The following is a 14,207-nucleotide window of genomic DNA, read 5'->3' as shown; positions in this document are numbered from 1 at the left end:
CTTTTAATTATTATTCATGGCCACGTTATAGACAAACTTCTCAAAGTACTTTTGGAATGAAACGGTAACAATCTGCACCTTTTCACACCTCCCCTCATGAAGTCATTATTGAAAGAATCTTGTTCGGTGCCTGAAAATTCATTTGTGAACTAGTCTAATAGACATGTTTCTCCATATTTAATAGATCCTATGACATACAGTTTAAATAACAATAGTTTACTCTCTAGCTTCATAAATATCTATGTCAATATGAGGTTAACGACTTGTGATATGCACGATAGCTAACAGGGAAACAAAGAAAAAGAAGACAACACAGATACTTTTGACCCAGAAAAGACGAGAGAGGGAGGCCTGAGAGTGTTTGAGAGCCCGGGTTCTCAGGGGTTTGAGCATTCTTTCTCTCTGAGTGAGGATGGCTGCCCGAGCCCCAGCCCATTTCCCGGGGCCCTGGAGACGGTACTGGTAGGAGGTGCAGGGACCGCAGAAAATCTCCTTGGCCAGCTTTGTATCCCAGAGGAAGAGAGAGAGCAGGTTGGGTTTGACCCCTAACTCTGAAGCAATTTCATCCATGTAGTCGATGAACTGAACATGACGAAAGTCTTCGGGGCTTTTCTTCCTAAAGCTGAGGTGAGAAGAGAAACAGAAGCATCAGGTCTCAGTCACGGGGCTGTTCCCTGACTTTTCAGTAGAATTTGCTTTTACTGTCTTGTTGATTTCACTATTTTACACTCATTAAATCTTAATTTCATACATTTGCCTCCACTCCCTTAGCATACTATGGCCTCCCAATACCTGATGTAAAATCCCTGACGGCTTTAAAGTTCCCAAGTGTTCAGGAGAGTGACTGACATATATAAAAAGAAAACGGTGACTGACATATATAAAAAGAAAACGCTTAATGAGTGGATTCCCCTCCTAGTCACAGAATCCAGTTCCATGGTATGAATCAAATTAACAAAGAATATATAAATCACAGTGTATGAGACTCCATTGGTCACTTTATGTTTTTAAGTTACATAAACTATCTTCTCCATATACTGATTCTGTGCACAAATTCTTCTTTTTTAAAAAATATTTATTTATGGTTGTGAGCCTAGCCTTTAACGGCTGGTGCCCTCTTCTGGCCTGCAGGCATACACACAGACAGAATATTGCATACATAACAAATAAATAAATAAATAAATATTTTAAAAAAATATTTATTTATTTATTATGTATACAATATTCTGTCTGTATGCCTGCAGGCCAGAAGAGGGCGCCAGACTCCATTACAGATGGCTGTGAGCCACCATGTGGTTGCTGGTAGTTGAACTCAGGACCTTGGGAAGAGCAGGCAGCACTCAACCACTGAGCCATCTCTCCAGCCCCAAATTTTTCTTTTGAATATCCCTAGATAGACATGAGTTACTATTTTCAGAGAACCAAAGGCCTGAAGACTAAAAGCCTCTCTACAAGCAGGCACAGTGGCACACATTTGTAGTTGCAGGACTCAGGAGGCTGAGGAAGGAGAATCACCATGAGTTCAAGGTCAGCCTGGGCTACATAGCGAGTAGGGAACCGTAGGGAATGCCAGCATCTACCTGCCAGGCAAGCTGTGTCCACCGGCCTAATAGCGGCAAGACTTGTGGGGGTGACCAGGGGCCCTCTGAATGGATCTGAGGCCTGCTTCACAGGAAGACATTCATACCTCCTGCTATAAACCCGGTAAAAACCCCACGACTAAAGAGGCAGCAGGAGAGAATGCGCTGTTGTGGAGTTAAATTTGCGTGACTCCAAACTGCCTTCTAAACATTTACGTTTCCACCATAAACAAAGGCTGCTGCTCTCAGCCTTAATTAGACAGTTTCTCTCTGTAACGAGGTGATGAATTCAGGGACGCCGCGTGGTGCTCTGCCCTGAACAGGGCATTTGCATTATCCCCTCCAAGGGGGAGGGGGCGGAAAGAATGGGAACCCAGACGATGAAGAGAAGGGCTGCAGAATGCTGTCTTCTGGATCTCATGAACCCTCCTTCGTTTGTTCTGCCATTTTAATTTCTTTAAAATTATCCAGGGTTACATACGTGCCTTTTCTTTTCTTTTTTTTTTTGGGGGGGGGGGGTTTTCGAGACAAGGTTTCTCTGTGGCTTTGGAGCCTGTCCTGGAACTAGCTCTGTAGACCATGCTGGTCTCGAACTCACAGAGATCCGCCTGCCTCTGCCTCCCAAGTGCTGGGATTAAAGGCGTGCGCCACCATCGCCCGGCCATACCTGCCTTTTCATGCAAATATATAAAGCACTTTGGGCATGACTCCCTGACTAGCTGCCCTTCTCTTTATTCCCTACACTGCACTCAGTCCCCTCAACCACCCACACTGTCTTGTTTCTGTTTTCATGTCACCAGCACAGATGATTTTACATATCTATAATATCTAGGACCCACAAATGAGAGAAAAGTACAAAACAATGTCTTTTTCACTTACGTCCGTACTCTTGCCAATGAAATAACTTATTTGTGTTTAAGGCTAAAAACTCAATTGCGAATATAATGCACTTTCCCGCTATCCCCCCTGGACACAGGCATTGTTTCCCTAACCTAGCTACTGTGACTAGGGATGCAGTTAATATGCTGTGCAGTTTGGCTCTGTGGTCTGTGGGCCTGGGGTCTTTGGGTTAACACTGAGAAGCGGCATATCTGGTCTGTCTAGGTTTAGGGAGAACTGCATTCTCCTCATCATGCAGACACAGTGCTCTGTGGTTATTTAATACATCACATCTGATTTATATTTCACAATCAGACCCATGTTTAGAAAAACCCGAACACGATCTCACTGAACTAAGATTATCTTCTTAGGGCTCAAGTAGGTGCAAACTATAAAAAAAGAAAACAAAATCACATGTCTCCCCAAGGACAGGTTTTGTTTGTTTTAACAAAAAATTAAGTTCCTTACTCTTTGGTCATTTTCCGTCTCTTTCTGTTGATGTCAACCATCATGTCGTTCTTTGAGGGCAACTTTTTCAGTCCTGAGAAAACAAGATATTGACATGAGGACCGAGGCACACAAATAAAGAAAAAAATGAATAGAATCATCAGGCCTTTATACAGTTTCTAATCAAAGTGTTAAGTGTAAAGAATTTCAAAGGAAGAGAATTTCCTCTCCACCATCATGTCCAGGATGTCAGTTAGGGAGGCCAGCTTTCCCTTTAAGATAAATAGCTGTTTAAACTTTTCTTAGTTTAAATGTACACTTAACATCCCTAAATACTATGAAGGATGCTTAACATGTCTTGTAATCTTCCAAAGATGCCCAGGCTATACTGGAACCTGACTCAAAGTTTCTCTTATTTGAATGTTGCTTAGCATTGAGCTTACATCCCAAATGCAATGTTTCTGTCTTTTGAGTTAAGAACATCTCTTAGTTTTCATAGTGCATTCCTGAAAGTAGACACTGATGGAAAATGTCTCCAACAGCAATGACTACATTTTGAAAGGAGAACAAGTAATTGCAGATGGAAATTCTGTATGTGTAAGTGTGTCAGGGACAAGGAAGATTCAGCAAACGGAATGTTACATAACACTAGGGAGGCAGGCCAAAGAGTGGTAGGCACGCTGCTTATAAACTATCTGCTTGGTGCCTCACGGATCGCACAAGTACCCTCAAATATTTCAAAATACGTTTCAAACACAAGCATGCAAATCATGAAAGGGGCAGAGCTGGAGAAGTGAAATGTCATGTAGGACTTTCAGTCACTGCCATACACTTATGCACACCTTGTGAAACAGCAATTATTCTCCGACAATATAGGAAATGGAAAGGTGACGCACACTCAATAAAATACACGTGCAAGCTTGTCCAGACGTTACTGCCTATAATAATTCTAAGTGGCCATCAATACAAAAATGCTGTAGATATGTATGTCCATATGTCCGTATGCATATATTGAGTAGAAAAGAGTGCTATGTATTCAGTGAAGAAAATGGCAGTAAAATGAGGGTTCAGTTCACACGATTGTGGGAGAAAGGAGCCACACACCGCACAGGGCACATCTCCCAGCATTCTCCTCCCGTTCTTCCATGCTCTACTGCCACCTTACATACTTTTCCTTGTGTCGCAGATCATAGGCTCCCATTTAGCTTGTTCCTGCACACTTCATTTCGGCCAACCCTTTCCCCACCCACCCTTTCTTCCCCCGCATCACTCCACTGTCTGCTTGAACTTTCCTGTCCCAAATATTCTCATAACCTATTATTCTATTTGCTCAAAGGAAGGAAACAAAATGGCTTCACTACACTTCCGAGATGTGTCCTATGTGGTCTGTTCCTTGTTTGATTTTTAACCGTGGTCAATGTATGTTTCTGTAAACCTCGCCTAAGTTGGTTTTCTGCTGAGAAGCAGTAAATGAATAGGCAGTTGTATAAAATATAACCCCATTATAATTTCTTTTTGCTTTTGTAATTTTTACTGTTTGGGTGTTTTCATTTTTAGTAGAATTTTCTTAAAAATGAAATATAAACCTTCAGAAGAACCCAAAGTCATTTCATTTATTTATTTGTTTTTGTGTTTATTGGTTTCTTAAGACAGGGTTTCTCTGTTTAGCTCTGGTTGTCCTGAAACTCTCTCTGTAGACCAGGCTGTCTTAAAATTCACAGGGATCCACCTGCCTCTGCCTCCTGAGTGCTGGGATTAAAGGCGTGCGCCATTACCGCCTGGCTATAGTAGTTTATTTATTTATTTTTTTTGATTTTTCGAGACAGGGTTTCTCCATAGCTTTTTGATTCCTGTCCTGGAACTAGCTCTTGTAGACCAGACTGGCCTCGAACTCACAGAGATCTGCCTGCCTCTGCCTCCCGAGTGCTGGGATTAAAGGCGTGCGCCACCACCGCCCGGCTAGTAGTTCATTTTTAATGGTCAAATTTCAGATAATTTTATCTAATGAGAAAAATCAACGGAATAGAAGACCGCTGAGTGAGTCTTAAATCACAGAGCATTTGGAACACACTGTAGTCGTGGGAGATCAGTACATACCAGTGAACACTTGCACAACCCATCGGCTTTGGAGCTCTGATGTAGGGATGATGGCGCCAGCTGGCTGGATGATGCCAATGAAAGCTAGAGTCGGCTTCTCTAACCCAGGAGGGAAGACGAATTTAAACATGGAGTACTGGCTGTCCACGACAGTTGGTTCGTCGTGCAAGAAAGGGAAGGACAAAGTGTAGCCCGTGGCAAAGATGACAACGTCTATGGTCTCCTCAGTTCCATCCTCAAAGATGACCGATGTTGAGGTGAACTCTTTCACATTTGGTTTTATCTGCACTTTTCCAATAATGATGCGATTTGGCAGGTCATCACTAAACACCGTTCGGTGGTCAAGAATTCTGTGTATCGAGAGATGAATATACGACATCTTAATTAAAATGTAGTATAGGCAAAAGCTCTGGAAAGGGTTGCATAGCTTACACCATTTTTATTCTTCTTTTCAGCATCCTCAGAAGGCAATGTAGTTCATTAGGAAAGACCCGATTTTCTGATTCAGAACTGAATCTCAATATTTGCTCAGTCTCTTACCCCCTATGGGGCCTTGGACAGACCATAAAACAGTTCGATCTCACTTTCCTAGTGGTAGAACACTAATGATGATACAAGACCATATCAGATTTGCTAGTGCAGACTGATTACCTTTAGATAATAATATTTTTATGAAGAATCAAATGTGTTAATTGTTTATCGAGACAGAAATGTACTATACATTCCTGACTGACCTGGAACTCACTTTGTAGCTCGGGTTGCTCTTGAACACACAGATACCACAGAGTTCTGCTTGTCTCTGCCTCCTAAGTGATTGAACTAAAGGTGTGCACTACAAAGTATGTTAATTTTGATGCATTTATTTATTTTTGATACTATGTAAACTAGGTTGACATTAGTTAGTCATTCATATTTCCTTGCATTTGTTGGTTAATTATATTTATTTGCTTATTTATGTGTGTGTGCATGCGAGGATGTCGAGGTCAGAGGACAACATGTGGAAGCTGAGTCTCTCTTTCTACCACGTGGCTTCCAGGTCCAGATTGTCAGGTTTGGTGGCAAGTGTCTTTATTTTGCTGAACTACCCTTCTAGCCCTAGTTGCTAATAACGTTAAAGACCTAAAGAATGAATCTTCAATGAGAATGTTGGTGATCAGTGACAGTGAGACCTTTCATAAATTTCAGTTTAAGGTTTGAGCTATGAATTAGCTGTAGGGAATCAGAGTCCCAGGGTACACTGACACAAAAGTAATATTATTAAACATATTTCATAGATTGTTGATACTTTATATATAAAAAGAAACCTGTAGTCATACTCTGACCTAAGTTTGGATAAAAACTATGCATAATTTCTTCTAGGTATCTCTTAACAATGATTTTCTGTTTTCATTAATTTAAACTTTTATTATATTTTTCCCTGGGATTTTAAAAATTTACATTTAGTTACTTATGTGTATGTGTGCACATCAAGTGTGCCACAGTACACGTGTGAAGGTCTGATGTGGGATTCCCCTCTGTAGGTTGTGAATATGTTTTATTAACATTGGTTAATGAATAAAACTGCTTTGGCCAACGGCTTAGCAGAGCAAAGCCAGGCAGGAAATCTGAACAGAGATATATAGACAGAATAGGCTGAAACAACATGTAGCTGCTGAAGGGGAAAGATGCCCAGAACCTTCACTGGTAGGCCAAAGCCTCACGGCGATACACAGATTAACAGAAATGGGTTAATTTAAGATATGAATTAGCCAGTGATATGCCTCAGCTATTGGTCAAGCAATGTTGTAATTAATATAGTTTCTGTGTGATTTTTTTTAGGTCTGGGTGACTGGGAAATGAACAATCAGTCTCTGTTTACAGAGGTCAGAGAGTAACTTGTGAGAGTCAGTTCTCTCTTTCCATCATGTGGATTGAGGATGAAATTCAGGTCATCAGGGTTGGGAGCAGGAGCCCTTACCCACCGAGCCAACTCTCCAGCTATGGGGTCTGAAACTTCAGTACAGGGAGCTCCTTAGGATGAAAAGAAAATAGGACCGAGAGTGAGCACACAGCAACATCAAGTCTTAGATGTCTTTTGGAAGAAAGAAGAAAAAAAATAGAGGAAAAGCAGCCATGAACACGGAAGAATTAGAGAAGGGAGACATGGAACGGTGGGCAGGATTGGGCCTGAGAACTGGCTAGTGTAGGACGAGATGAGAGAAAAAAGCTAAGAATGAGTTTTGGGAAGATGTCTATACACACTGCAGTGGTCGGGAGTAGGGTGACCGAGGCTAGGAGTCAGGCAAAAGGGACAGGACAGAAAGACAGGTCAGGTGAAGAGATCAGTGGCCACAGGTTGTTATATGTGGATAATGAATTGTGCTGACTGATGATGGCTTTGACGGTGAGCATGGAATCAGAGTTTTTAATTAGAGAGTGAACATGAAGTCGTCGACACACGATGGCAAGAAAGCAGGAGAATGTGACAAAGCCACCTTTTACGAATTTCAAGTAAGACACGTTTTAAAGTCTCTACTTCCCCACTCTGCACAACTCTTTGTGCACCTTGGTGGGAAAACAAAGAACCCTCAGTAGGAAGGAAATAATTTGGGTATTTGCCATAAAAACAAATGCCCTGAGAAATGAATGCTATCACCCTTCATGTACTTAGAGACTTAGTCCAATAGCTTAAAGATATTGTCTACTTAAAATTCCAAACATTACCTGTGCTGAGGCTTCAGTCCATAATTGGCGTGGTCAAACCTCAAGTTTAACTTGTTCTCTATTTGTCTGTTGATCAGGAATTTGGGGGAGATCTTTTGGACAGCTCTATTATAACGAGTGAAGAGCGTGGCATCCATAGGATTCCCATTATCCCAAACTCGGTTCCATATCCATGCCCCTCGTCTTGTGCTGAGAAAAACCTTAAAGAGAGGAGTGGTTGCCTAGTAAGTATTTAGCTGCTAATCACTCTGGTCTCAGATCTTTGGAGTGTTTTTTTGTTTGTTTTTGTTTGGCTGTCAAGGGAATGGAATTAACTGCTCATATTGCCTTGTCCACCTAGCCAGCTTCTTTTCGCTGCCCCTACTTTATAAAGAGATCCAATTACTGGAAGTCATTTTAGTTAATTTAGCGTATGCCATGAGTCTTCTTTCCCTGTGATGTTTGCTTCAGCTATGTTAGATGTCTGGAGCATGTGAAGTCCCAAAATACGGGGAAAACCCTACAACACAATAGGTTATTAAGTTGAGTGTTAGTTTGTATTCAGATCCTGTGTAAGTTCTTTCAGGTGAACTTTCAAAGTGAGGGAGAGCACGGGAATGCGGCTTCTAGGACTGAAACACGCCAGGTACAGAAATCCACGCTGGAGTTTTCTCACTTTCACAACTGGGAAATTAGGTTTGCAATGCAAAAGAAGGGAAGGTACATTTTGATAAGTAGTTTGTTCTATTTTGTATGACTTAACAAAATCTTGAAATGAAGTTTTTTTTTTTTATTGATGCTATAATCATTAGAGTGATGCCGTTGTCATGGAGATCTGTGGCTCATGTGCCCCAGAATCATGACATGAGTCACTTATTTTACAAAAAGTGCTCAGTATTGGAAATCTTGTATTGTTTTCGATAAAGTATGAATCAAAATAAAGGAATCAAAATAAGGAAGTTAATTTTGAATTGTACAGATGGCCTTCCACACTCAGCAATACTTACTACGGAAGGATGGTTCCTCTTCCCCTATTTTTTATTTGTTCATAGTTCAGTGGAGTCTGTGGAATTTTTCCCTTTTTCTTAACAACTTCACACACACACATCAACAATATATCTTAAATGCTCAGATTTGTGTATATTCACTGCTCTTTAAACTTCATTTCCAACATGAGAACAGTGTCTTCTGTAAGATTCATTTCACTTTGAAATTCCCTGTAGCTAATTCTAAGTTGCCTAACTCTAGTTAGATTGCTCCTTCCACGACTCCAGTGCATTATGGTCCTGGAGTAGGGCCACTTGGGATTCTTTATTCTCTTATGCATAGTTAGTCCATAGAAAAGCACGCCCTTGCAGTTCAAATGGGAACATCACTGCTAAAGCCGGAGGAAGCCTACACTCACACATTCTCTTCCGGTATCAAGGTTACACCCAAGAGCAGAATTGACACCAGACCTGTTCAGCGACGCGACTGATCTCGCTTGCCACATCTGCTCCAGAATTTCCAATGCCAACCACGACCACTCTCTTCCCCTCCAAGTTGCCTGGGTGCTTGTATTCCCAGGTGTGGAAATAGCGGCCTTGGAACTGGGTGATTCCTGTGAAGGAAGGAGGCAGATTCCTCAAGTCACAAGCAGAACTGGAAAACACTGGTTGGTAAATTTCATTCCTGAACTTGAAGTTCACGTTACTTAATTCTCTTCTTTGTACTTGGACCTTGTGCAACTATTACAGAATATTCTCCACAAAGGAAGAAAACAATCAACAGCAGCGACTATTCAGCCAAAACTAAAACCAGAGCACATTTTAAAAAGTAGTCAATAAAATTATAGCCATTTATGATGTATTCAATATGTCAACTCTTTGCCACCTTCTAATGTTGTTGTAGTTTTCTCATTTTCTATTCCGTGATGTGAGACTTTTTCTTCACTTTTTATATTTTGAAAATCGACAAACTTGTAAAGATGCTTAGCAGGATACATCAGTGTCATTCAAAAGCAATTGAATGGCAACCACATACACAGTTTTAAGCTTCCCAGCAGCCCAGAAGTGATGGGAATGATAGCAATTCTTACTTCATATTTTACATAACTCAGGATACTCTGAGATGCTAACATATAGTTAATGTAAGGTTATTAATGTGATTATTTATATGCGCCTACTGTGTTTTCTAAGTGTGGTGATTAGTTTGCAAAGGAAACATCTTAATTTTGTGTCCTTCACATATCAAGTGGTCATCAGTGACATTTGGCTAGTGGCCACTCTTTTTAACACTACAAACCTGGGATATTAGAAGTTTCAAAGCATTCTGAAAAAAAAATATATTGTAAAAATACAGTTGCCATAAATTATAAAGTTCTACGATGCATTGAGTGTGCCAAAGACTTCTAAAATATCTCCAAATTTTTATTCTCCACTGAATCCTACTTCCATTGTTTTATTGAGTCTTTATCATCATCATCTCTTAAATGGACAGTTTAAACTCTTTCTCATTGATGCTCCTGACTCAACCATCTTCCCCTATCAATTAATGTAAACTTATCTTTACATAGTACAAACTTGATTATATACTTGCTTTTCCTACACGCATGTGCATTCACTCATGCGTGAGCACACACACACACACACACACACACACACACACACACACACACACCCCATAATGCTTTTCCATTGACTCTTTTTTTTTTTTTGGTTTTTCGAGAGGGTTTCTCCTTAGCTTTTGGTTCCTGTCCTGGCACTAGCTCTTGTAGACCAGGCTGGCCTCGAACTCCCAGAGATCCACCTGCCTCTGCCTCCCGAGTGCTGGGATTAAAGGCGTGCGCCACCACCGCCCGGCATATACACTTCTTCCAACCTAGGCACCTCAAATGGGTGCCAATCCCCGAGCTCTCTCCACGTTATCCCCATCTTCTGCTTTTTACACACTGTTTTCTCTTCCGTGAAAGTCTCTCTCAGATCTTGTTTGTCCGAGAAACTCTGGTTTCCAGTTCAATCTTCACTTCTATTGCTAGATCTTCCCTCTGTTCTATGAACTTACGACACCCTCTCTTGTGCCCCTCTAAATAAACACCTGCGTCCATTGCCTAGGATAGGATAGGCATTGAAAGTACAGAAAGAGACGACTGGCAAAGGGGAGCATTTCAGGGTGAGGTAGAAACCCAGTGCAAGGGAAACTCCCAGGATCAACAAGGGTGACCTTGCATACAAGGATATACAAGCTAAGACTCCTAGCAATAAGGGTATGTAGCCTGAACTGGACATCTCCTGTGACCAGGCAAGGCTTCCAGTGGAGGGATTGGGACACCAACCCAGCCACATAACTTTCAATCTACAGTCTGTCCTGCCTATGGGACACGCTGGGGTAAGGGTGATACAGAGATTTTGGGAGTCGCCAACCAATGACTGGCGTAGAGTGAGAACTATGCCTCCAGAGTGAGCCCACCCCTGACACTGTCTGGAGCACCAGGATCCAGAGACTGGATAGTCTGGAGACCTAGGGTAGGACCAAACATGACTGGCAAAATATGCCAATGTAATGATGCCTAACAATATTCTGCTATACTCATACATTGGTGCCTAGCCCAATGGTCATCAGAAAGACATCACTCAGCAACTGATGGAAACAGATGCCAAACATTAGGCAGACCTCGGGGAATCCTGTGCCTGAGAGGGAGGAAGGATTGTAGGAGCCAGAGAGGTCAAAGATATCACAAGAAAACCCACAGAATCAACTAACCTGGGCTCATAGGGGCTCACAGAGACTGAACTGACAACCAGGGAGCCTGCATGGGACTTTTCTATGACCTCTGCGTATATGTGACAGTTGTGTAGCTTGGTCTTTTTGTGGGACTCCTAACAGTTGGAACAAGGGCTGTCTCTGACTCTTTTATCAACTTTTGAGACCCTACTCCTCATCCTCATACTGGGTTGATCTGTCCAGCCTTAATATATGGGGAGGTGCCTAGTCTTACTGAAACTTGATACGGCATGTTTGGTTGATATCCATGGGAGAATATCACCTCTTTTCTGAACAGAAGTGGAGGAATGGATGGTGTTGCGGTGGGGGTGGGTGGGGCTATCACTTAGGAGAGGTGGAGGGAGGGACTGGGAGAGGAGGAAGAAAGGGATGCAAAAATTAATTAATTTAAAAGAAATAGAATTCTAAGAGTCTTCTCACACACACAGCAGAGAAATACCTGCAAAATCCTGTAGAGGAATATGCTTCTCAGTGTAGTGACCACTGCAGACCATTATCCCATCAAAGATGTATGTTTTCTGCACACCATCAGCTTCCACCACAACATCCCACTGGCCAGAGGATGAAAAATCAGGGCGTTTCCTCACTGTGCACACCTTTGTCTAGGAAACAAGGAGCAAAGCCTGAGTTCTAGGACATTTTTATCCACTTTTGCTTCTTTTCCCTTCTGTAGAATTTTATGTTAAAGTAGGTAAAGTAGCTCTATGCACGGCTCCTGGGTGGTTAGGAGTTGTGTGCACATAAGGTTCCTACAATGTCCATTTTTAAAATGCTATGACTTCTTAGAGCACAAAATGCATTGGTTTTTATTTCCTATGACCTTTATTTTTACTTTACAAAATTAACCAAAAATTGGAATTCAGGTTCCAGCTGGGATGGTGCTCATCTGGCGGGGTAGCTGGCTCTGGCAGGGCAGACTCTGCCTCGACCAATGAGCATGTGGTGGGCAGGTTTCATGTCTTACCTGGAACTGGATGTGTTTCATGAGCCCGAAGTGCTTGGCGTACATCCTGAGATACTCCATCAATTTGGAGTTGTGCATGTAGTTGGGGTAATGGTCGGGGATGGGGTAGTCGCTGAAGGCTGTCATCTCCTTGGACGTATTGCAGGTCAAAGATTTGTATATCCCAAGTCTTCCATTTTCTGGTATCTCCTAAAGAAAACAAAACAACCCTTGGTTTCCAGAATGTGTCAGGGGTGACCAGAAGTGTGATGTTTGGTATACTTTTCTTTGAGAAGTCATGATTTGGTTTTCAGGTGTTACGACAGTCATTCAGCAGGATGAGGGAGTTAGTCTCATCTCCTGATGAGGGTTCTCTTGCTTTAATTCTATTTATAGAGAATGACTCTGTGGTAGCAATAATTATTTTACAACAGAAAACAGCAGGCTCCAAGGATGCACACAAACTGAGACAAAAATAGCTCAAAGAAGGTTTGGAAGGGAGACTCCCAGTGGACAAAATCTGCCTCACAATGGAAGGGATTTGTTTAAGAGAATATGTGTGGTAGAGAATAAAATGCTTATTTGCTTTGGAACAACAACAACAACAAAAAGAGTCATGCAGCTATGAGATATATTAAAGCAGTCATGCAGCTATGAGGTATATTAAAATATAAAAAATGATAATGGCAGTAATAAGATAACTGTGGTGCGTTCGTAAGAACTGTTTTCGATGATCCTGTATTATGCTTCACTAAGACTCATTGAAGTGGAGATTTCCCTTCCACCCTTCTAACTTCTGGAGCCACTCTGGAATAGACCCACTCCTTTAAGTTATTAAAGATGATTCCGTTTGTAAGGAAGCACACCTTTCATGGTAGAGACATGTGTTCCCAGTAACCAACAAACAACACAAACAACGTATAGGTGGTTTTGTGATATGGAAAAAAATGCCACAACTAATAACAAGTTTGCTAGAGGGAGAATAACTTTTGCATGCTCTTGGAGTTTCAGCACTCTGATGCAAAATTTGCATATCAATATCCTAAGTGTTATATGTGGAGTTCCCAGGGGCATTAAACAGTAGGATTGGGCTTGTGCCTCAAGGAATCTCAAATTTATTTAAATATTTATTACTAATTTGGAAAGCACACTTAAGAAATAATTTATGTTATCAGTTTTATTTCTTAGTTGAATAGAACAACTCTCATACACATTGATGATGTCATGTTCTGAAAATATTTCTAAAATTACCTTATATTTCCACAGCCCTCCGATGTCATTGCTCTTTTCAAAACACGTAGGTTCTAGTTCTGCCTCCAAACAGCTCTTAATGGCGCCCAGTCCGCTGACTCCAGCCCCAATCACTGCAATTTTTTTTACCGTCATGGTCCCTTGAATTAAGAAGAATTATTTCAGCGTACTTCTGAGCAACAAAACCAAGGTTCATTGCTTTGTCAGTGTCCCACCCCCCTTCATTTTAGCACTGACCTATTTTTGGGCCACAACTTTAACTGCTTCTATCTTACCTTATATTATCTTAGCATACGTATTTTATTTTAATTATATATGATATAACTATTTTTCTCCATTTCAGAACACTACACACCCACATATTTAAACAACAGCAGATGGGAAATCTTCTTAAAATATACATTTCTCCTGAACATACAGAGATTTTTTTTCCTTGTCATTACTCCCTAAACACCATAGTCAAAAGTCTATTTAGGGGAGTTGTTGGGTATTACTAGCAAGGCAGACAAATTTTAAAGTATGTTGATTGACTATATGCACACGTGTTGCTACATACATAGGACATG

General features: G+C 41.3%; 1 protein-coding gene across 1 annotated transcript; it reads right to left on the bottom strand.

Annotated features, from left to right (window-relative positions):
• Window positions 1-255: 255 nt before the first annotated feature.
• Window positions 256-13,776, bottom strand: LOC101979258 (dimethylaniline monooxygenase [N-oxide-forming] 5-like). The gene is given in 8 exon segments (XM_026777538.1): window positions 256-612; window positions 2,909-3,000; window positions 5,004-5,353; window positions 7,707-7,906; window positions 9,143-9,285; window positions 11,887-12,049; window positions 12,412-12,600; window positions 13,642-13,776. Coding segments are annotated over 8 exon segments (1,629 nt in total).
• Window positions 13,777-14,207: the final 431 nt, after the last annotated feature.

The sequence above is a fragment of the Microtus ochrogaster genome, unplaced genomic scaffold (assembly GCF_000317375.1).
Source record: "Microtus ochrogaster isolate Prairie Vole_2 unplaced genomic scaffold, MicOch1.0 UNK70, whole genome shotgun sequence".
NCBI classification, from domain to species: domain Eukaryota; kingdom Metazoa; phylum Chordata; class Mammalia; order Rodentia; family Cricetidae; genus Microtus; species Microtus ochrogaster.
The sequence above is the reverse complement of the archived record's forward strand: the minus strand, read 5'-3'. Positions and strand labels throughout refer to the sequence as shown.